At 36.4% G+C, this 22,147-nt stretch overlaps 1 protein-coding gene across 14 annotated transcripts in view; it reads right to left on the reverse strand.

Moving 5' to 3' along the window:
• MLLT10 (MLLT10 histone lysine methyltransferase DOT1L cofactor) overlaps positions 1 to 22,147 on the reverse strand; it is a 245,785-nt gene that overhangs the window by 154,755 nt on the left and 68,883 nt on the right. For all 14 annotated transcript variants that reach the window (XM_045084991.1, XM_045084990.1, XM_045084989.1 and 11 more), the window contains one exon: positions 6,956 to 7,065. In XM_045084991.1, coding sequence (XP_044940926.1) covers positions 6,956 to 7,065 — 110 coding nt within the window. The remainder of the gene's footprint in view (positions 1 to 6,955; positions 7,066 to 22,147) is intronic.

Consider the following 22,147-nt stretch of genomic DNA (forward strand, 5'->3'; position numbering starts at 1 on the left):
GGCAAAAGTAATCCCTCCTTTCCATTATGTTCCATAATACGCCATTCACATTTATTATTACGGGTATCCCCCATTTTTCAAAAGTCTGTGCTATGCCACTTTGATTTTATAAGACTTACATTAATACCTGTTTTGCTAACTAAAAACAATCCTTAAAGGATTTTTGCTTTTATGAAAAAAGGCAAAAAGGGAAAGTGGTGTTCAACATTTGCTTTGCACTGAGCCAGCACACACCCAGAGCAGCATGAATGGCACTGCCAAGCTTCTTCCCAAGGAACTACACTGAGCATCTCCACATCAAGCCTCCAGAGCTTTGAACTATGTCTGTAACCATCTGTGCTTTGTCTCGGTTTATTTTGGGCATTTTTTATACCGATGAGTCCTAAGGTATCAGAAAAGTTTAAGAAAGGTTATTTTTTCAATCTGGAAATGCTCAAAACTTTCTCCATATAAATTAATGGTAACTGCTCTCTCAATTTTATACCAATTTCAGCTTAGGAAAAGTTTTACAGGAATGCTTTACTTTTGAAAGCTGCAGAAACCTGTACTTATAACATGTATTATTACTATTTTCATACTTATAAATGGGGGAAGAGACAGAGGGAGAGGGAGAAGTAGACTTCTCGCTGAGCAAGGAGCTTGACACAGGGCTTGATCCCAGGACCCTGAGATCAAGACAAGCCAAAGGCAGATGTTTAACTGACTGAGCCATCCAGGCACCCAATCATCTTTCTAAATCGGAGTGGCATATGGAAAAAAAAAACCCTGCATTTTATGCTTCTTTGAATTCCCAGTGTCTAGCACAATGCTTGATATAAAATAGGTCCACAGTAAGAGACCAATACATTAATAAATGCTCTTCAACACTCTTTACTACCATCCACTAAAAAATGGTTGTCTTCCAAAACTCAACAATCCATTTTCCAATTGTTCCTATCATTTCAGAATTACATGCCTATTAGCTACCCTGAATAATCATGAACAGAATATTATTATGCTTTTAAGGTTAACTATACAAATCAACAACCATAAAAAATCCAAGAAACAGGGAAGAGAGCTGACTCATGAGCACCGTTGAGACTGAACCGTGCCAGCCTACTTATATGTGGGATATAGCATAGCACTATAAATATATCTTCTCTTATGACTTTTTTTTAATTAACATATAATGTATTATTAGGCCCAGGGGTACAGGTCTATGAATAGCCAGGTTTACACACTTCAAAGCACTCACCATAGCACATACCCTCCCCAATGTCCATAACCCAACCACCCTCTCCCCCACCCCCACCCTGCAACCCTCAGTTTGTTTTGTGAGATTAAGAGTCTCTTATGGTTTGTCTCCCTCCCGATCCCATCTTGTTTAATTTATTCTTCTCCTACCCCCCAAACTCCCCATGTTGCTTCTCGACTTCCTCATATCAGGGAGATCATATGATAGTTGTCTCTCTTACGACTTTCTTAATATTTTCTTTTCTCTAGCTTACTTTACTGTACGAATACAGTATATTATACACATAATATATAAAATACGTGTTTATCAACTTGTTTTTGATAAGGCTTCTGGTCAACAGTAGGCTACCAGTAGTTCAGTTTTTCGGGAGTCAAAAGTTATACATGGATTTTTGACTGTGGAAGAGTCAACATCAGTAATTCCCACATTCAAGGGTCAACCATATAGCACCCTCATATAAGGAAAACTGTAAAATGAGCTTGATGGAGAGAAATACCATGTTTCCAGAGGTGAAGATTCAATATTATAAAAAGATCAATTCATCCTCAAAACAATATTTCACTGTAACACTAATACAGTCGAAACTGCATTTTGTTAGTCCTAATGTTAATGTGGAAAAACAAAGACGTAACAATATTTATTCTACCATGTACTAAAATGTACATAAAGCCGTAATAATTTAGAATAGGTACTAGGGTAAGAATAAACAGATGCAATAATGGAACAGAAAAAACATCAAAAACAGCCAAGAATTTAATGATGATCAAAACAGTATTTCGGTTTTTTTTTAAGTGATCTCCACACCCAGTATGGGGGCTCGAACTCACAACCCTGAGATCAAGAGTCATGTACGCTTCAAATTACTCTGTAAAACACAGATTATTCAATAGTGTTGAAAAAGCTGACTATGTGGAAGGAAGAATGTAGAAACATATGTCTACATTTGATATATATGATAAAATGAACTCTAAATGGATAAAAGATTTATATCTAAATAGTCCATTCTTCCTTCTTCTTTCCCTTACTCCTTGAGTACATTAGTCTTAGAGCCATAAGATGGGTCCAAGCATGGCAGCATCCATGCTGGGGAAGTGGGGAAGTCTAACACAGGTGTCAAAGCCCCAGCAAAGTAAGCTCCCATAAGGGTGCTGAGGGTAGGGTGGTGGAGTGCCAAAGCCTAAGCAAGGTGAGGAGACCAACCATTTGAGAGAAGAGGGAGGGAGCAATGACTAAAGCTGAGTATCAAATCCCAAAAATGGTGAAAAGGGCAGCCAACACAGGGAAGCAATAGCAACCCAGAGTGAAGTGTAGAATCCAAACAAGGTTAGGATGATTGCAGCATTAGAGGATCATAGCAATCCATCTATTAATACAAGAGAGACTGATCAAATAAGTAAATTCATTGAGGATAATGGGAGCCAGGATTTTTACTGTTGGGATGAGAGTCATAAACATGAAAAGAAAAATTTTATAAAATAAACCCTGCATTGTTGGATTTGATTTGGAGAAATTACTAAGAGTTTATGGTTCTAGCTCTCTATATTTAAAAATACATATAGGGCGCCTGGGTGGCTCAGTGGGTTAAGCCGCTGCCTTCGGCTCAGGTCATGATCTCAGGGTCCTGGGATCGAGTCCCGCATCGGGCTCTCTGCTCAGCAGGGAGCCTGCTTCCCTCTCTCTCTCTCTGCCTGCCTCTCCATCTACTTGTGATTTCTCTCTGTCAAATAAATAAATAAAATCTTAAAAAAAAAATACATATAGATATGTGTATATCTATAATATATATCATATATTCAATCAGAAGTATCATTGTGACCTCACAGACTTCAAAATATAGAGATAAGCACTGAAAAAATACTGATGTGAATATGTATATATCTCTGTATCTATATATATACATTTATTTCCTAACTATTCCCACTGAGAAGGCCTGGGATTAGCAATATCCCAATAACAGTAATCACACTTAGTGGGACACCAGGGTGGCTCAGTCAGTTAAACATCTGCCTTTGATTCAGGTCATGATCCCAGAGTCCTGGGATCAAGTCCCCAATCGGCCTCCTTGCTCAGTGAGGAGCCTTCTCCCTCTGCCTGCCACTTCCTCTGTATCTCCCTCTCTCTTATAAATAAAATCCTTAAGAATAATGCTTAAAAATCAGCAGCAGCAGCAGCAGCAGCAGCAGCAGCAACAGCAGCAGCATCACACTTAGCCCCCACTTTGGTTTCTAAAAGAAATCAAGACTCCTTGGAGAAACAGGTGATGATTCCAGGGCTAGGATCATCAGAATCAGATGAGCCTGGAAACATACTGCTGCGTCCAAATAGAGAGCTCACAACATAACAAAACACACAGAAGCCAGCTTGAAGATAGATGACAGTAATGGGGGAATGACTCATTAAAATAAAATAGTAACACATAAGTCCATATTAGTCTATACTAATATAAACAGATAAACAGGACACAGAGAAAGTTATTCCCTGAGGTGGAATGCCACCTGATGAATGCAGAACAAGTGATGCAAACAGAAAACCACCACTTGCTATCAATCACAGTAATAAACTAAGGCAAGAAATAACAATGGACACTAAAATTAGTGAGTAAAAGGCACAAGGAACAAGATATTTATATACAAACTACTTCCTCACAAAATACTTTATTATAAAGGGAAAGAAGATTAACTCCCCAGTGAAGAAACCTTACAGACACCACCTTAATCAAGTGATCAATGGGAAAAACTGAAATCATGTACCACCTGACAGGATGCAATGAGAATAAAGCATCACTTCTGTGATATTCCTGCCAAAATACAAGATCTAAATTTAATCATGAGGAAAATCCAAATAGCAGAACATTCAACAAAATAACTGGCCTGCAACCCTCAGAAGGATCAAAGTTATGAAACTAAAGGAAAGACTGAGTTACTACTGAAGATTAAAGGAGACTTGCAAGACAAAGTACAATCTGTGATCTTTTTGCTATGAAAGGCATTACTCGAAAAACAGGGGAAACCAGGAATGAAAATCAGAGAAATGATGAGGTCGGTGGATTACAGCAATAATGGATAAAAGTTAATTTCCTCTTTTTGATGACAGTACCCTGGTTATGCAGGAGAAAAAAGTCCTTTCTTAGAGGAAATGCAAACTAAAGCACTCTGAGGGACGCCTGGAGGGGCCGCAGCAGGTTAAGTGGCTGCTTTCCCCTCAGGTCATGACCTCGGGGTCCTGGGATGGAGCCCCACATTGGGCTCCTGCTCAGTGGACAGTCTGTTTCTCCCTCTCCCTTTGCCCCTCCCCACTCTACTCATGTTCGAGCTCTCTCTCAAATTAATTAATTAATTAATTTTTAAAGATAAATAAAGCATTCTGAGATGTCACCATATATTGATAAATAACTCTGAAAAGGTTTACAAGAGGAAGAGCTCTTTGTACTATTAATGCAACCTTTATGTAAATTTAAAATTACTTCAAAAGGAAAAGGAAAAATACTTAAAAATATGAACTTGATGAACAATAAAGGGACTTAAAAATATGAACTTGAAAATACTAATAAAAAATTTATACATTAGCATAGAGAAAAATTTTCTTTGTGTGGCATCAAAAGCAGAAACAATAGGAAATAGCTCTGTAAATTATATAAAAATGTTAAACTTCTCAACTAGAAAAAAATTACCTGCTAAAATACCAATAACAATAAAAACCATGAAGACATAATGAAAGTTAAAAAGCAAATATTAGCAAAAAAAAAAAAAAAAAGCAAAAGCTAAATTATGGTAAACAGCATACACAGCAAGTATACAAGACAAAAGAAAAAAATCTCTAATATAAAAAACATTTTGTAGGAAAAATTTTTTAAATACAGTACTAAAATTAACAAAGAGCTATCCAAGGTCAATTAGTAAACATGAATAACATTTTTTAACTATAAAATATTTAGCCTAATATTTTTCACTAAAACGAATAGTGAAGGGGGCACTTGGGTGGCTCAGTCAGTTAAAAGACTGCCTTTGGCCTAGGTCATGATCCCAGAGTCCTGGGATTGAGCCCCATGTCAGGTTCCTTGCTCAGTGGGGAGTCTGCTTCCCCCCTTCCCTCTCCCTCGGCACTCAGGAGCTCTCTCTTTCTCTCTCTCTCTAAAATAAATAAATAAATTCTTTTTTTTAATTAAATAAGTAAAAGAACAGCAAAGATTGTTTTAATGGTAATACACAGTATACCTTAACAGGATGTAAGTTTATGAGCAACCTCACATATTATCATGTGTATAAATTTCAGAGGACAATTTCATACAATACATTTAGATTCTATTGGCATATACAAGCCAAAGCCAAAGCCAAAGCCAAGCCAAACGAGGCCCTTTAAAGTAAGGGATTCCTTTGATGAAATTAATTTATCAAAACTAATAACGCTCAGGAGCGCCTGGTTGGCTCAGTGGGTTAAAGCCTCTGCCTTCAGCTCAGGCATTTAAGTTCTCATAGATTAAATGACATTTAAGTTCTCATAGATTATAATCTCATAGATTTTATGACATTTAATGACATTTAAGTTCTCATAGATTATATGAGGATTATATCTATGAGATTATAATTTATGAGAACTTAAATGTCATTAAATCTATTATCTCAGGGTCCTGGGATCGAGCCCCGCATCAGGCTCTCTGCTCAGCGGGGAGCCTGCTTCCCTTCCTTTCTCTCTGCCTGCTTCTCTGCCTACTTGTGATCTGTCTGTCAAATAAATAAATAAAATCTTTAAAAAAAAAAAGTAATAACGCTCTGTATTACATGCTAAGTATCCACTAAAAATAATGACAGAAATCTAACGGATACAGAAAGATGTTCAGGGTTGATAAAGTTTCAGAAACACACAACAGTATAAGAAATATAATACATTTTTTTTACAAATACTATATATAAAAATGCACAAAAAAAATCTAAAAGGATCACAAAAGAGAAGACTTAGGACAATTCCTATCTTGTATTTTTCCGTTTCCTATATTTTAAAATTTTAAATATAAATATTAATAATCTACATTATAAAACACTTAACACAAAAATATTTGAAACCTTAGAACTGATGATACCTTTTCCCCACAGAAATGGTATTAAATGGTAACACTATATTTAAAGACACACTGGATAAAAGAAGTCATCTAACACACAAAGAATGAAGAAATAATATTTATGTACTAATCAATACAAAGATACAGGGTGGAAAAAAAAGCAAAGAAAATTAAGTTTTTAAGAAAAAGCCAACAACAAAAATCCTACCTTGAGGATAGAAAATAATTTGGGAAAGGAAAAGGAGCAAGTAATATTCTCTAACAGGATTATTTTTAAGAAAGGATATTTTATATCATAATAAATGTTATACCAAATAATGATAATTCAAATTTAATAGAATCTCTATGTTTGAAAGAATATAAAAACCAATAACTCCTAAAGGACAAATCTATGAGAACTTAAATGTCATTTAAATGTTAAAATACTCAATATCTAGGTTAGCAAAAGATATATAATTTTCTTTGTTCTCCTATGACTTTAGAATATATTTTAATAATTGTAGTTTACCATTTAGTAATTATACTTTTTTCAAATCTGATGGGAAGCATATGACTTAAAATTTTTAATGAAGGCCTATAATAAAACAAAATACAAAAAAAACCCTTATAGTTCCCAGCTTTAGAACAATTATATTCGAACATCAATAAAATAATATCTACTGTACCTTATTGTAACGATCATGTGGAACAGATTGTAAAACAATTGGTTCCATTGTAGAAACATTGGCAAACTGTACCTCTGGAATATACAGGGCACAAACCACATGAGCCCAACCTAAAAATAAATAAAATTAATGTCATTTTCCAGTTTTCAATAAAACTTTTTGAAACACAAATAAAATCATTAACTTTCTAAAGAGATCCTTTAAATGCCTATGTTAAGTAAATGCACAACAAAACATGAGCAAATTCTCATTACTGACTGAATAGTCAAACCACTACTGATAAAGCACTCAATCATTTCTCCAGGATAGTAACACAAATAAAACATTTTTAAAATTCAATCAAATGCTAACACTGATACTTCTTATAAGAGTACACTAAATAATTCAAATCAATATTGTTTCTGAAAACCACTTTAAAAATAAGATTAAAATAAGGGGCATATGGGTGGGTCGGTCAGTTGAGCATCTGACTCTTGATTTGGGCTCAGGTCATCATCTCAGGGTCATGGGATTGAACCCCACATCAGGTTCCACGCTGGGCATGTAGCCTACCTGGGATTCTCTCTCTCTATCCCTCTGCCCCTACTCCCCCTTTTCAAAACAAAAAATAAAAATAAAAATAAAAATTTTGATATTTTCATCTTAAATATCAATAATAAAATTTTAGATTGTTAATGTTGATACTTTAAATACTAGTACTAACATTCATTATTTTACTATTTCGATTTTTATTTAAAATATTTTAGTAATTGATATTAAATATTAAAGCTTAATTTTTTTAAATGTGTGAAGGTATCAAAAAGATGTGGTAATGAGGAATTATTGAGCCAAAACTGGAAAAGATGGAAGTCCAGGGAGGTGAGTATAGCTTTTGGCCACTTTTGCCACCCAAGAGTCATCTGCCTACTTCAGAGAAAACAAATAAAAAAAAGTGAAAGGAGGTTCTGACAAACTCAGAAGGCCAAAAGAACCTATGGACCTAAATCCATCGGACAACTAGGGAAAAGGGGAACTAAGAAGCTCCAACCCCCTTCCACCTGAAACACTAAAGGACCACAAGCCAGAATAATAAAAAGTACATGGACCCTCAAAGAGACTGCACTAAGGCTTTGATCATCTCAAACTCTGAAACTGGACTCATGTAAGACTAAATTACAAGTGCCCATGGGCACCGGAGAGAAGCAAATATACAGCCTCTCTGAAGGAAAACAATGTAATTTTGATTACAAATAACTACTATTGGTTCATTACCATTTTCAGCAGAATAAAAAGTACGAAACACATGAGAGATAAGACAACATAAATGAAAACCCAGCAGAAACAAGAAAATCAAAACAGATCTGTATTCTGGAATTTCAGCCACAGACATCAAAATAAGTATCCTTATTACATTCAAATGCATACAATACAAATTGAAAATTTCTTCCAAGAACTGAGAACTGTAATAGTAAACCAAAAATCCCAGACGTAAAAATAAAAATTTGTTAAAAATCAATGGGCGGAGGGCAGCTGGGTGGTTCAGTCAGTAAGGCATCTGACTCTTGATTTCAGCTCAGGTCATGACCTGAGGGTCGTAAGATTGAGCCCTCCCTGGAGCCTACTTAAGGTTCTCTCTTCCTCCCACTTGTACACATGTGCACTCTCTCTCTCATTCCTTAAAAAAAAGGGGGGAACACCTGGATGGCTCAGTGGGTTAAGCCTCTGCCTTCAGCTGAGGTCACGGTATCAGGGTTCTGGGATTGAGCCCCACACTGGGCTCTTTGCTCAGCAGAGAGCCTGCTTCCCCCTGTCTCTCTGCCTGCTGCTCTGCCTACTTGTGATCTGTCAAATAAATAAATTAAATCTTTTTTAAAAAAAAAGAAAAGAAAATGAATGGGTGGGGTTAACAGCAATTTAGACATAGGTGAAAACAGAGGGCAACAACAAAGTAGCTCAGAAGAAAAAATACAAAACATTAGCACTTTGGAGTTCCTTCAGGCCAAGGCACAAGGAAAGGAACTAAGGCCAAGCTCAGGGCACTCCCAAAGTTCAGAAGATTAGGTAAAACCAAGGCTGTGAAAAGTGGCAGGTCAAAGTACCAGAAATGAAAGTTCTACACATAGAGAACAAACACTCACAGACAGAGATACACAGAGAACACCACTTGAATATTAAAGAAGAGTACATATGAGTGAAGAAATTACCTGAAGCTGGAAAAAGAACTACCCAGAAGAATTAAAGGAAAGAGTATCCGGCAGACAAAAAGAGCCAAAACATGGCTTGGTCCCCCTAGCCAGACTGGAAAAACTCAACTTACAGGGCATTGGTTATGTGAATACTCAGAAAGATCTTGCCTCGGTAGCAGGAATAATTTACCCTTAGACCAAGCACTGCTCTAGACCCAACTAATAAATCGTAAGACCAAGAAGCTGAAAGGATCTATTTCCAAAGAACCTAACTGTATCTCAGAACAAACCGAAGAAAATTTAAAGGAAGGCAAAAATATCCAGATTTATGTCAGCAAAAATAGTGGAGTAGACAGCTCCAAAAGCACATTCCACCAAGTAAATATCAAAAACCAAGCAGGACCCGTCAGAACCAACTTTGTTACAACTCTGTTAAAGAGAGTAAAAGGGGGATGCCTGGGTGGCTCAGTTGGTAAAGCGGCTGCCTTCAGCTCAGGTCGTGATCCCAGCCTCCTGGGATCGAGTCCCACATCGGGCTCCTTGCTCAGCAGGGAGCCTGCTTCTCTCTCAGTCTCTTCTTGCCACTCTGTCTGCATGTGCTCGATCCCTCTCTCTCTGACAAATAATAAAATCTTTAAATTTAAAAAAAAAAAAAAAGAGAGAAAGATAAAACCAAACACTAATAAGAAAAAGGCAACCTGGGGCACCTGGGTGGCTCATTTGTTAAGTGTTTGCCTTCTGCTCAGGTCAAGATCCCAGGGTTATGGAACTAAGCCCTGCATCAGGTTCCCTTCTCAGCCGGAAGCCTGCTTCTCTCCCTCTCTCACTCCCCCTGTTTGTGTTCCCTCTCTCACTGTCTCTCTGTCAAGTAAATAAATAAAATCTTAAGGAAAAAAAAAAAAAGGAAAGAAAGAAAAAGGCAATTTAAAAATGGTAGGTCTCTCTGTCAAGTAAATAAATAAAATCTTAAGGAAAAAAAAAGGAAAGAAAGAAAGAAAGAAAAGAAAAAGGCAACTTAAAAATGGTAGGAAATTTTTATTTTCCTTTAACCCATGCGCACCCCAGATTCAGCAGAAGTCTTAAAGAGAACCCATGGGGCGCCTGGGTGGCTCAGAGGCAGAAGTCTCTGCCTTCTGCTCAGGTCATGATCCCAGGGTCCTTGGAATCCAGCCCCGCTCTCTGCCTGCCTCTCTGCCTACTTGTGATCTCTGTCTGTCAAATAAATAAATAAAATCTTAAAAAAAAAAAAAAAGACAGAAATTGAGTTTCCAATGTGGAACCCTGGTTCTCCATTCCATAGGTTCAGAGAATTAAGTACAGACACATAAGAAAGATCCACAGTAAACAACTGCTGAAACAAAAATAGTAAGAATTCGTTGCAGGGTTTATAATAAAGATAAACATCACAATAACTGCATAAAAGCCAAAAAGAAAGAAATGGAATTATATTATTTTGAGGATCTTATACTACATTGAGAAATAGTATAATAATATCACTTGATGGTAAACTATACAGAGAAAAAGATGTAAACTTTAAGCCCTAGACTACGACTAACACAACATAACAACATTTATGGCTAATAATAGAACAAAGTAGAAAAAAAAGAATCATAAACATCTCAAAAGAAGGCCAAAAAGGGGGGGGACAAAAAACAAATGGAGCAAATAAAAAACAAGTATTGGGGTTCCTGGTTGGCTCAGTCAGTAGAGCATATGACTCTTGATCTTGGGGTTGTGAGTTCGAGCCCCAAATAGGGTATAGAGATTACTTTAAAAAATAAAATCTTGGGGCACCTGGGTGGCTCAGTGGTTAAAGTCTCTGCCTTCAGCTCAGGTCACGATCCCAGGGTCCTGGGATCAAGCCCTGCCAACAGGCTCTTTCCTCAGCAGGGAGCCTTCTTCCCCCGCTCTCTCTCTGCCTGCCTCTCTGCCTATTTGTGATCTCTGTCTGTCAAATAAATAAATAAAAATCTTAAAAAAAAAATGAAATAGAATAAAATAAAATCTTAAAAAAAATAAAGAACAAGTATCAAGATGACAGATTTAAATCTAACCAATCAATTACATTAAATGCAAATTAACTATCCCAATTAAAAGACACAAATTCTTGGAATGAAGATAAACAAATGGACAATAAGCACATGAAAAGATGCTTAATGTCACTAGTCATTAGAGAAATGAAAATAAAAAATAAAATGAAGTATCACTTCATATTCACCAGGATAGCCAAAACCAAAAAGACAAACATTATCAAGTATTGATATAGATGGGATGCAGAAAAATACAACACCTAATGCAATGTAAGTGGAAATGTAAAACGGTACCTCCACTTTGGGAAACAGACTGGCAATTTCTAAAACGGGGTAACAGAGTTAACACATGACCCAGGAATTACACTCCCAAGAATAATCTGAAGAATGAAAACCTATTTCCACAAACAAAAATATTGGAAACAAATTCCACAGCAGTACTATTTGTTCATAGCAGTATTATTCAAAATAGCCAAGTGAAAACAACCCAAATATCCATCAACTGGAAAACATGGTATACCGATACACTGGAGTATCATTTAGCACTTAACAAATGAATTACTTAGACATGTTGCAACATGAACAAATCTGGAAAATAGTACACTATGTTAAAGAACCCAGTCACAAAAGACCACATATTCTATGATCTTAGTTATACAAATGTCCAGAATAGGGCAAATTGACATAGAATAGGTTAACAGTTGCCAAGGTAGAAGTGTTTAGGGGAAATAGGAGTGAATGCTAATAATGGGAACAATAGGTCTTTTTAGCTTCATGAAAGTGTTCTAAAACTGACTGTGATGATGCTGCACAGGTCTTTGAGTATTTTTAAAAACATTAAATTGTATACTTTAAATAGATCAACTGTATGATATATAAATAAAGCTGTTATATAAAAAATTAACAATAAAAAACTCAATTTTTTAAATGGGCAAAAGATTTCTGAACACAGACATCAGTAACGAAAATAAAAGAATGGCAAATAACCACGTGAAGAAGAGCTCAAACTTACTATTCATTAACGAAATGAAAATTAAAAGCAGACAGATACCACTCCGCACCTATTAGAATGGCAAAAACTAGAAAGAGTGACCATACCAAGTGTTGAGGATGTAGAGCAACTGGAACTCTCATATGCTGCTGATGGGAATGCAGAATGTTATAACCACTTTAAAAACCATTTTGTCAGCTCCTTAAAGAATTAAACATGCACTTATCATTATAAACTAGCCATTTATTTCACACCTAAGTATTTATCCAAGACCAAAAAAGATAATGATTATAGAAAATATGTACTTAAATGTTAACAGTAGCTTAATTTGCAACACCTAAAAAATATAAACAGTAAACCGCTATATCCATACAAAGGAAAAACAGTGAACAAAAAAAGGAATAAGCTACTAATGTGTGTAACAACAAAAATAATCTCAAAATATTTACACTCATGGAAATTAGCAAGACAAAAATATTGTCTGTGTATACTATATATACATTCGAGTGTCTAAATACACATGCATACATACACATATATACTCCACTTAAATAAAACACTAGAAAAATACAAATTAATCTATAGTAATGGAAAGCAGATGAATGGTTACCTGGGACAAAGCAGGGGAGAGGAGGGCTGGTATAGATACAGTACAAAAGAGTAAGAAAAAAAGTTTTCAGAGTGATGGATATGTTCACCGCCTTAATCATGTTGATGATTTCATGGGTACATACATAAGTCAGAATTTAACAAGTTGTTCACTTTAAATACATACAGTATGCTGAATGTCAATCACATTTAAATAAAGTTGTTTTAAGTATTTTTTTAAAGACCAAAAATCCTAAGAGGGATCTCAATCCAAATTTCAATTTATATTAAATGTTAAGTCATTTATACACAACAGTCAAGGCAGAGACTGAGAGGGACAGAGTCCATTACAAAAAAAAAAAAAAAAAGAAAAAAAAAAGGCCATACTACCATTTCCTGCCTATAAGAGACACACTTTTAATAAAGTGTGGTAAGTTTAAAGCAAATAAAGCAAATGGGTGGGGAAATTATATATGATGCTAACAGTAAGAATATGAAGGCTGAAGTGATTATTTTGATGTCATATAACACTATAAAACAAAAACTACACAGCTAAAAAGGGACATTTCCTACTGATAAAGGAATAATTCATCAGAAGATCCAACCATAAGAGTGCCTACACCTACACCTTAAAATACATAAAGCAACACCTGACATTATTAAGAAACACACACCATAACAGATATTTAACACACCATACCAGGAACTAACAGATGAATCAGATCCCTCCCAAATATCAGTAAAGACATAAAAGAGGTTGGAATGCCTGGGTGGCCCAATCAGTTAAGCGTCTGACTCTTGATTTTGGCTCAGATCCTCACCTCAGAGTCGTGGAATCGAGCCCCGAGTTGGACTCTGTGCTCACTGGGGAGTCTGCGTGAAATCCTCCCTTCCCCTTTAACCCTCACCCCTCCCTCTAAAATAAACAATCTAAACAAAACATATGGGGGCACCTGGGTGGTGCCTTTGGTGTAAGTAATGATCCCAGGGTCCTGGGACGGAGGCCCACATCAGGCTCTCTGCTTGGCAGGAAGCCTGCTTTTCCCTTTCCCACTCCCCATACTTGTGTTTCTGCTCTCGCTGTCTCTCTCTCTCTCTCTCTCAGTCAAGTAAATAAATAAAATCTTTAAAGGGGAGGGGGGCGCACCTGGGTGGCCCAGTGGGTTAAAGCCTCTGCCCTTGGCTCAGGTCATGGTCTCAGGGTCCTGAGATGGAGCCCCGCATTGGGCTCTCCGCTCAGCAGGGAGGCTGCTTCCCCCACTCTCTCTCTGCCTGCCTCTCTGCCTACTTGTGATCTCTCTCTCTGTCAAATAAATAAATAAAAAGATCTTACAAAAAAGAGAGACCTATAAAAGAGCTCAAGAGTATTTGTTGAGAGAGAGCACAAGGATGGGGAGCAGAGCAGTGAGAACCAGGCTCCCACTGAGCATGGAGCCTGATCCAGGACTGAATCCCAGGATCCTGAGATCATGACCTGAGCTGAAGGCTGTCACTTAACCAACTGAGCCACCCAGGAGCCCCGATCTCAAATTTATAGAATACTATATATTCAACAACAGAAAAGACTTTTTCTTTTTTTTTTTTTTAAAGATTTTATTTATTTATTTGACAGAGAGAAATTACAAGTACATTGAGAGGCAGGCAGAGAGAGAGAGAGAGAAGGAAGCAGGCTCCCTGCTGAGCAGAGAGCCCGATGCGGGACTCGATCCCAGGACCCTGAGATCATGACCTGAGCCAAAGGCAGTGGCTTAACCCACTGAGCCACCCAGGCGCCCAAGACTTTCTTTTTCAAAGGCATATGGTACAGTCAACACAAACCGTATGCTAAACCCTAAAATAAGTCTCAGTGAATTCTAAAGGACTAAATCCTCTATAGAGTATAATCAGTGACCACAATGAAACTGAATTAGCAACCAATAATAGATACCTAGAAAAAAAAACAATAAATGCAAAATAATATACTTCTAAATAATTTAAGAGTCAAAAACAAAATCACAAGGGAAACCGGAAAACATTTTGAACTGAATGGCAATAAGTATACAACATACCAAATTTTGTGACATGCTGCAAAAGCGGTGCTAGCAGGGCAATTTACACTTTATATTCTTGTATTATAAAAGAAGACCTAAATTCAAAGACCTAAGATACTACCATAACAAGTTAAAAAAGAAGAGCAAAATATACACAAAGTAATTAAAAGAAAATAGTAAAGATAAGAGGAGAAATCTATAAAAGAGAAAACAGGGAGACAACTTTAAAAATGAATGAAGCCAAATGTTGTTTTCTTAAAAGAGTAAGCAAAACTAACAAGTTCTATAAATACTGGTCAAGGAAAAAATAAAAAACTGAGAATACAAATCACCAGTATCAACAATAAAAATGAGGTTATCACTACTGACACTACTGATCCAACAAACATTAATAGGATAATAATACTACAAACAACATTATTCCGACAAATTCAACAAGTTACATGACGTAGTCTACTTCTTGACACCAGAACAACACAGGAGCATCTCTACACCTACTTTTCAAAAATAAATTTATCAAGCAAATTCCCAGAAAGTTTTCACTCTAACACCAGAAGGTTTCACTGATAAATTCTATGAAATATTCAAATAAAAAATACCTTTTACATAAATTTAATCATTTTTTTTAAATCAGCCCTTATGCAAGAAATCTGACAAAACCATTACAACTTTTAAAGAAACAGAGAATTAAAGTACATGATACCAATAAGATGTCTGTCAGGAGTTGGAAAAATGAATTCAGTTCCCTAAGAGTTTCTCAGGGTTCATAAAGAAAGTAAAAGCATGTATTAATAGAGGGATTAGAACAGAATGATAAAAAGTTATCTAAGGGAAACCTCTACACGTCTATTAAAATGACCAAACTCCAGACCACTGACAACAAATGCTGGGAAGGATGAGAAGGAACAGGAACTCTCATTCACTGCTAATGGGAGTGCAAATATGTAGTCACTATGAAAACATTTTGGCGGTTTCTTTAAAAAACTAAACATACTCTTACCATATGATCAAGGGAGTATTCCTTATTGTTTCTCTACCCAAAGGAAATAAAAACTTATATCCAGACAAAAACCTGCACATGGATGTTTATAGCAGCTTTATTCATGACTGCCAAAACTCAAAAGCAACCAAGATGTCCTCCTATAGGTGAATACATAAATAAAGTGTGGTACAGTATATCCAGACAAACCAGAAATCAGCACAAACAATAAATGAGCTGTCAACCTATAAAAAGACACAGAGGAAACTTAAGTGAAAGAAATTAATCTGAAAGGCTACATACTGTATGATTACAGCTATATATAGGACATTCCAGAAAATGCAAGACTACGGGGAAAAAAAAAAATCAGTGGTTGCCAGGGATTAGGAGAGAGGGAGGGATGAATAGGCAGAGCACAGAGGATTTTTTAGGGCAGTGAAAATGATGCCCTAAACTGTATGATAAAATAATTACAACACTCTGTGATTTTTTTTTTAAGATTTTGTTTATTTGACAGACAGAGATCACAAGTAGGCAGAGAGGCAGGCAGAGAGAGAGGAGGAAGCAGGCTCCCTGCTGAGCAGAGAGCCCGATGCGGGGCTCAATCCCAGGACCCTGGGATCATGACCTGAGCCGAAAGCAGAGGCTTTAACCCACTGAGCCACCCAGGCGCCCCAATACTCTGTGATATTATAGGTCACTATAAATTTGTCAAAACATACAAAATGTACAACACCAAGAGAGAACTCTAAAGCAAGTAACAGACTTTAGATGATATAAGGTTCATCAATAATAAATGTTCCAATCTGGTAAAGATGTTGATAATGAAGAGACTATGCATGTTGATAATGAAGAGACTATGCTCAATACTGCTGGGAACCTAAAACTGCTCTAAAAAATAGTGTATTATTTAAAAAGTAATCCAAAAGAAGGTAAGAATGAAGAGAAAAATAACATAAAAGTAAAAAGACTGGTGCTTGGGTGGCTCAGTCCATTAAGCGTCTGCCTTCAGCTCAGGTCATGATCTCAGGGTCCTGAAATTAAGCCCCGTATCAGCTCCCTGCTCAGTGGGGAGTCTGCTTCTCCTGCTGCCTCTGCCCCCAACTCAAGATCTCTCTCTCTGTCAAAAAAATAAAATCTTTTAAAAAAAGTAAAAGGACAAATAGAAAACATTTAGTAAGATTTAAATCCAAATCCAAATATACAGAGACACAGAGAAATGAAGACAGGCACACACCTATACACATACATTAAATGTAATACACAGACAAAAACGTTGGACTGGTAAAGAGCAACTACTTACCAGCTAACAAGAGAATTCACAAAACTTAAAACTAAAAGAATATACACCATTTGAAAACAAAAGCTAGTAGAAACCTAACACAGTTATGTTAGTATCGGCTGAAACACACTTTGAGTGGTATTCTACAAGGATAAGAAATCGAATTCATGAGGCACCTCGGTGGCTCAGTGGGTTAAAGCCTTTGCCTTCGGCTCAGCTAATGATCCCAGAGTCCTGGGACTGAACCCCACATCGGGCTCTCTGCTCAGCAAGGAGCCTGCTTCCCTTCTTCTCTCTCTGCCTGCCTTTCTGCCTACTTGTGATCTCTGTCAAATAAATTAAATAAAATTTTCAAAAAAAGAAAAAAGAAAGAAATTGAATTTAGGGTTGCCAGGGGGAAGGGAGTATGGAGAGGTTGGTTGGGTTATGGACATTGGGGAGTGTATATGTTACGGTGAGTTCTGTGAAGTGTGTAAGCCTGACGATTCACAGACCTGTACCTCTGGGGCAAATCATACATTATATGTTAATTTAAAAAAAAAAGAAATCCAATTCATAAAGAAAAAATGCAGTGATTCTAAATGTGCATGCACCTAATAACATCAAAATATATAAGGCAAAAACTGAGATTACATAATGACAATGTGAAATATTAACATATCTTCAGTAAATGACAAAATAAGCATTCAACGTAACTGCAAGGATATAGATGATCATAACAATGCAAATATCAAATACAACCTTATGGATATATATAAAACACTGCAATAATCCAAGACTACACATTATAAACCACATATACAATTCCTTTAAAAACTGACCATATCAAGCCATAAACCAAGTCTCATTTAAAACCCCAGAGGACTGAAATCAAAGACCATGTATTCTGCCAAGATTAAATTCAAAACTGATAATAAAAAGAGAATCCTCATGTATTTGGAAATTAAACAAACCTCTTAATTATGAAAGGGTGAAAACAGTACTTAAAAAAGAAGTTTAGGGAATCCTAGTGGCTCAGTGGGTTAAACCTCTGCCTTGGGCTCAGGTCATGATCTCAGGATCCTGGGATCAAGTCCTGCATCAGGATCTCTGCTCAGCAGGGAGCCTACTACCCCCTCCAGACCCCACCCCCCCCACCTCTCTACCTACTTGTGATCTCTCTCTGGCAAATAAATAAATAAAATCTTTTTAAAAAGGAAGTTTAATTTTAATGGAAATTTTATCTAAGTTAGAGGCTAAGTTAAATTTCTCTCCAGAAACACACAATTTGAAAAGTATACACTGGAAAGCCTACAAATTAATGACCTAAATCAAATTTCCATCTTAAAATTTTAGAAGACAGCCAAATACAACTCCCAAGAAAGCAGAAGGAAATAAAAATGTATTTGGAAATTCTTATCTTCTGGGGTGGTTTTTGTTTGGAGGGGGGCTGATAGTGGCTCTTCTAAATGGGTATGCACTGATGTCATTGTGGTTTTAATTTGCATTTCTGTGTTGATTAGTTATGTGCCTGTTGGTCATCTGCATATCATCTTTGGAGCAATGTTTATCCATGCTCTTTGCCCATTCTTAAATTGGTTATTTGCTATTTCTGTTGTTGAGTACTAAGAGTTCTTTATATATTATCTCCCATTCCATTGCCTTTTCAATCTACTGACTGGGTTCTGTGATGCACAAAAGTTTGTAAGCTTGTGTGGTCCCACTTGTCTATTTTTTCTTTTTCTATTTTTATCTTTTTTTTCTTTTCTGGCCTATGTATTTGGTATCATATCCAAGAATTCATTTCCAAGCCCAAAGTCGTGAAGCTTTCTCCATATGTTTTCGTCTAGAAATTTCATAATTTTGAGTCTTATGTACCTAAATCTTTGATCTACAATGAGTTAGTATTTGTACATGGTGTTAAGATCAGAGTTCAAGTTCATTCTTTGGCATGTGGATATCCATTTTTCCCAACACTATTTGTTGAAGAACCTGTCCTAACAACTAATTTTACATGTTGATTTTGTATTCTGCAACTCTGCTGAGTTTTTTAGTGCTAAGAGTTTTTCTGTGGAATCTTTAAGGTTTGCGACAAATATGATCATATCATCTGCAAACAAAGATAATTTCACCTCTTCCTTTTCAGACTAGGTGTTTTCAATGTCCTTTTCTTCCCTAAGTACTCTAAGACTCCAATAACATGTTGAACAGCCATGAAGAAAGCAGGCATTCTTGCCATATTACCTGTCTTAGAGGGAAAGTTTTGTCGTTAACTACTAAGAATGATATTAGCTATGGGTTTTCATATATGGCCTCTGTATATATGTTAAGGTAGTTTCCATCCATCCAAGTTTGATAGGTTCATTTATCATGAACAGGTGTTGCTGCATCAATGGAAATTAAATGATCATGTGGGTTTTGTCCTTCATTCTGATAATATAGTGTATTACACATTGATTGAGTTTCATATGCTGAACTATTACATTCCAGCAATAAATCAATCATATACGACCTTTTTAAGATGCTGGTGAATTCAGTTTGCTAGCATTTTGTTGAGGACTTTTACATCCCTATTTATCAGGTATACTGATCTATAGTTTTCTTTTCTTATAAAGCCTTTGTCTGGTTTTTGTTCTCATAATAAGCTTGACCTCATAAAATGAGCTTCAATGACCCCTCTTCAATTTTTTGGGAAGAGTTTCCAGAGAATCAGTTCTCTGGGGAAGCCATCTGGTTCTGGACTTTTCTTTACTGGGGTTTTAAATACTGACTCAATCTCCTTACTAGTTGTTGGTCTGTTCAGATTTTTATTTCCTCATGACTCAATCCAGGTAGGTTGTGTGTTTCTAGGACTTTATCCATTCTTCTAGGTTATTCAACTGTTATCAAATTATTAAATTCTCTAATAATCCTTTTTATTTCTGTGGCATCAGCTGTAATGTGCCCCCTTTCCATTTCTAATTTTAATCATTTCTATACTTTTTTTTCCTTAGTTTTGCTATCAGTGTGGAATATAAAAAATAAATAAATAAAACATGAATAAAGAAAAAAAAGCAACATCAGATCTATAAACATGGCTGTCAGAGGGAAAGAGAGTGGGGGAATGAGCGAAATGGGTAAAAAGGAGTAGGAGATACAGGCTTCCAGTTATGGAATGAATAATTCACAAGAATAAAAGGTACAGCATAGGGAATATGGTCAGTTATGGTGACAGTAGCTAACACTCAACGATGAGTACAGCATAACTTACAGAGAAGTTGAATCACTATGTTGTACACACTGAAACTAATGTAACATTGTATGTCAACTAGACTTAAATAATAAAATAAATGACACCCATGCCATTAAAAAAATCAGCTAACAGTCTGTTTTGTTCCTTTTTTTTTTTTTTTTTCCAAAAAACCAACCCCTAATTTCACGGATTTTTTTTTCTATTGATTTTCTATCTCTATTCTATTTATCTCCCTTCTTTTATTTCCTTCCTTCAGTTTGCTTTGTGCTTTTTCTTTTTTATCTCGTTTTCTGAGAAGTTAAGTCAAGTTGTTGATTTAAGATCTTTAAGTCATAGCCAAGAGGAGGGCAAAGTTGTATAAGGTACAAAAAGGGAACAAATGTTATAAGATTAATTATGGAGGGGAGCCCGGGTGGCACAGTAAGTTGGGCATCCAACTCTTCATTTTGGCTCAGGTCATGATCTCAAGGCCATGAGACTGAGGCCCATGTTAGGCTCGCACTTAGCACAGACTCTGCTTCAGATTCTCTCTCCCTCACCCTCTGACCGCCACCCCATACACTCTCTCTCTCAAATAAATAAATAAATCTTTTAAAAAAATTAATTATGGAAGGGTTGGCAGCGGTAGGTTCACGTAGTTCTGTAAACAATTTGGAGAGGCAAATCTGCCTTTAAATGGGCAGGGTAACCAAATGGAATGAGAAAGTGGAGTTTAGATATCCATGTTGGTTTTTTTGCTTCTATAGTGTCTTTTTTAAATTGAAATATAGTTGACACATAATGTATACATAGTTTTAGGTGTACAACATAGTGATTCCACAAGTTTATACCAAATGTCCATGTTAAGTTCATGTACCTATCACACAAGCAGATGATGTGGCAAGAAACGAGAGATTTATGAATCCAGAGTTCAAGAGAAAAGAAAAGGTTAGATATAGAAGTTTGGGTGCTATCAATGTATAGACCACAGATGTTATTAAGCCATAATACTCAGTAAGTTCATTCCAGAAGTAAATGCAGAAGGCCTATACCCTGAAGCACTCTAATATTTAGAGGTCAATGTCTGCAAGAGCAGAGTGGGGAAAAATACAAGGGGAAATCAATAAGGTCAAAGAAAAGAAGAGTGCTGTCCCAGCAAGAAAATGAAGTATTCAAGAAAGAATGATCAAAATTGTCAAATGTTGCTAAAGATGAACTAACATGGGACTTGAGAACTGATTCACCCACATGGAGATCACTGATTACTTTACCAAGAACAGGGCTTGGTTGGGGGCAAGAGATCATGACCTGAGCCGAAGGCAGAGACTTAACCCACTGAATCACCCAGGTGCCCCCAAATGTCATTTCTCAGTGGAGTCTTCCCCAATCGCTTTACTTAAATTTTCAAACGCACATTTCAGATTTCGCTCTGCATCCTCTTCTTTACTTTTCTCCATAATACATGGTAAACTGTATTTTATTTAAACTGTACAATTTATTTACCTATTTCATTTATTATCCAACTTGCCCCTTCCAAAATGTAAGTAAACCCTATTGGTCTGTTTTGTTCACGGCTACCTAGAACACTGCACATAGGAGGCAAAACAATAAATATTTGTTTAAAGAATGTCAATTTTCCATAAGCTAATCTACAAATTTAAGAAAAGTATCATCAAAATGCCAAAGGGATTTTTAAAAATTAAACAGCCTGATAATATCATCAGTGATGTCTTGTGGAATTTTTGTATTCCCGGATATGACAACATGAGCAACAGACTTAACCTCTATGGTACTTTTTCCCCAAATCCACCAACCCAAGCTAATTATGAGAAAATACCAGGCGAACCCAGATTGGGGGGCACTGAACATGTACCCAGCCAGTATTCCTCAAGAGTGCTAAGGCAATGAAAAACAAGACTGAGAAATTCTTACAAACA

This window comes from Mustela putorius, unplaced genomic scaffold, assembly GCF_011764305.1.
Source record: "Mustela putorius furo isolate JIRA1106 unplaced genomic scaffold, ASM1176430v1.1 tig00000827_pilon_pilon_pilon, whole genome shotgun sequence".
Taxonomy (NCBI): Eukaryota; Metazoa; Chordata; class Mammalia; order Carnivora; family Mustelidae; genus Mustela; species Mustela putorius.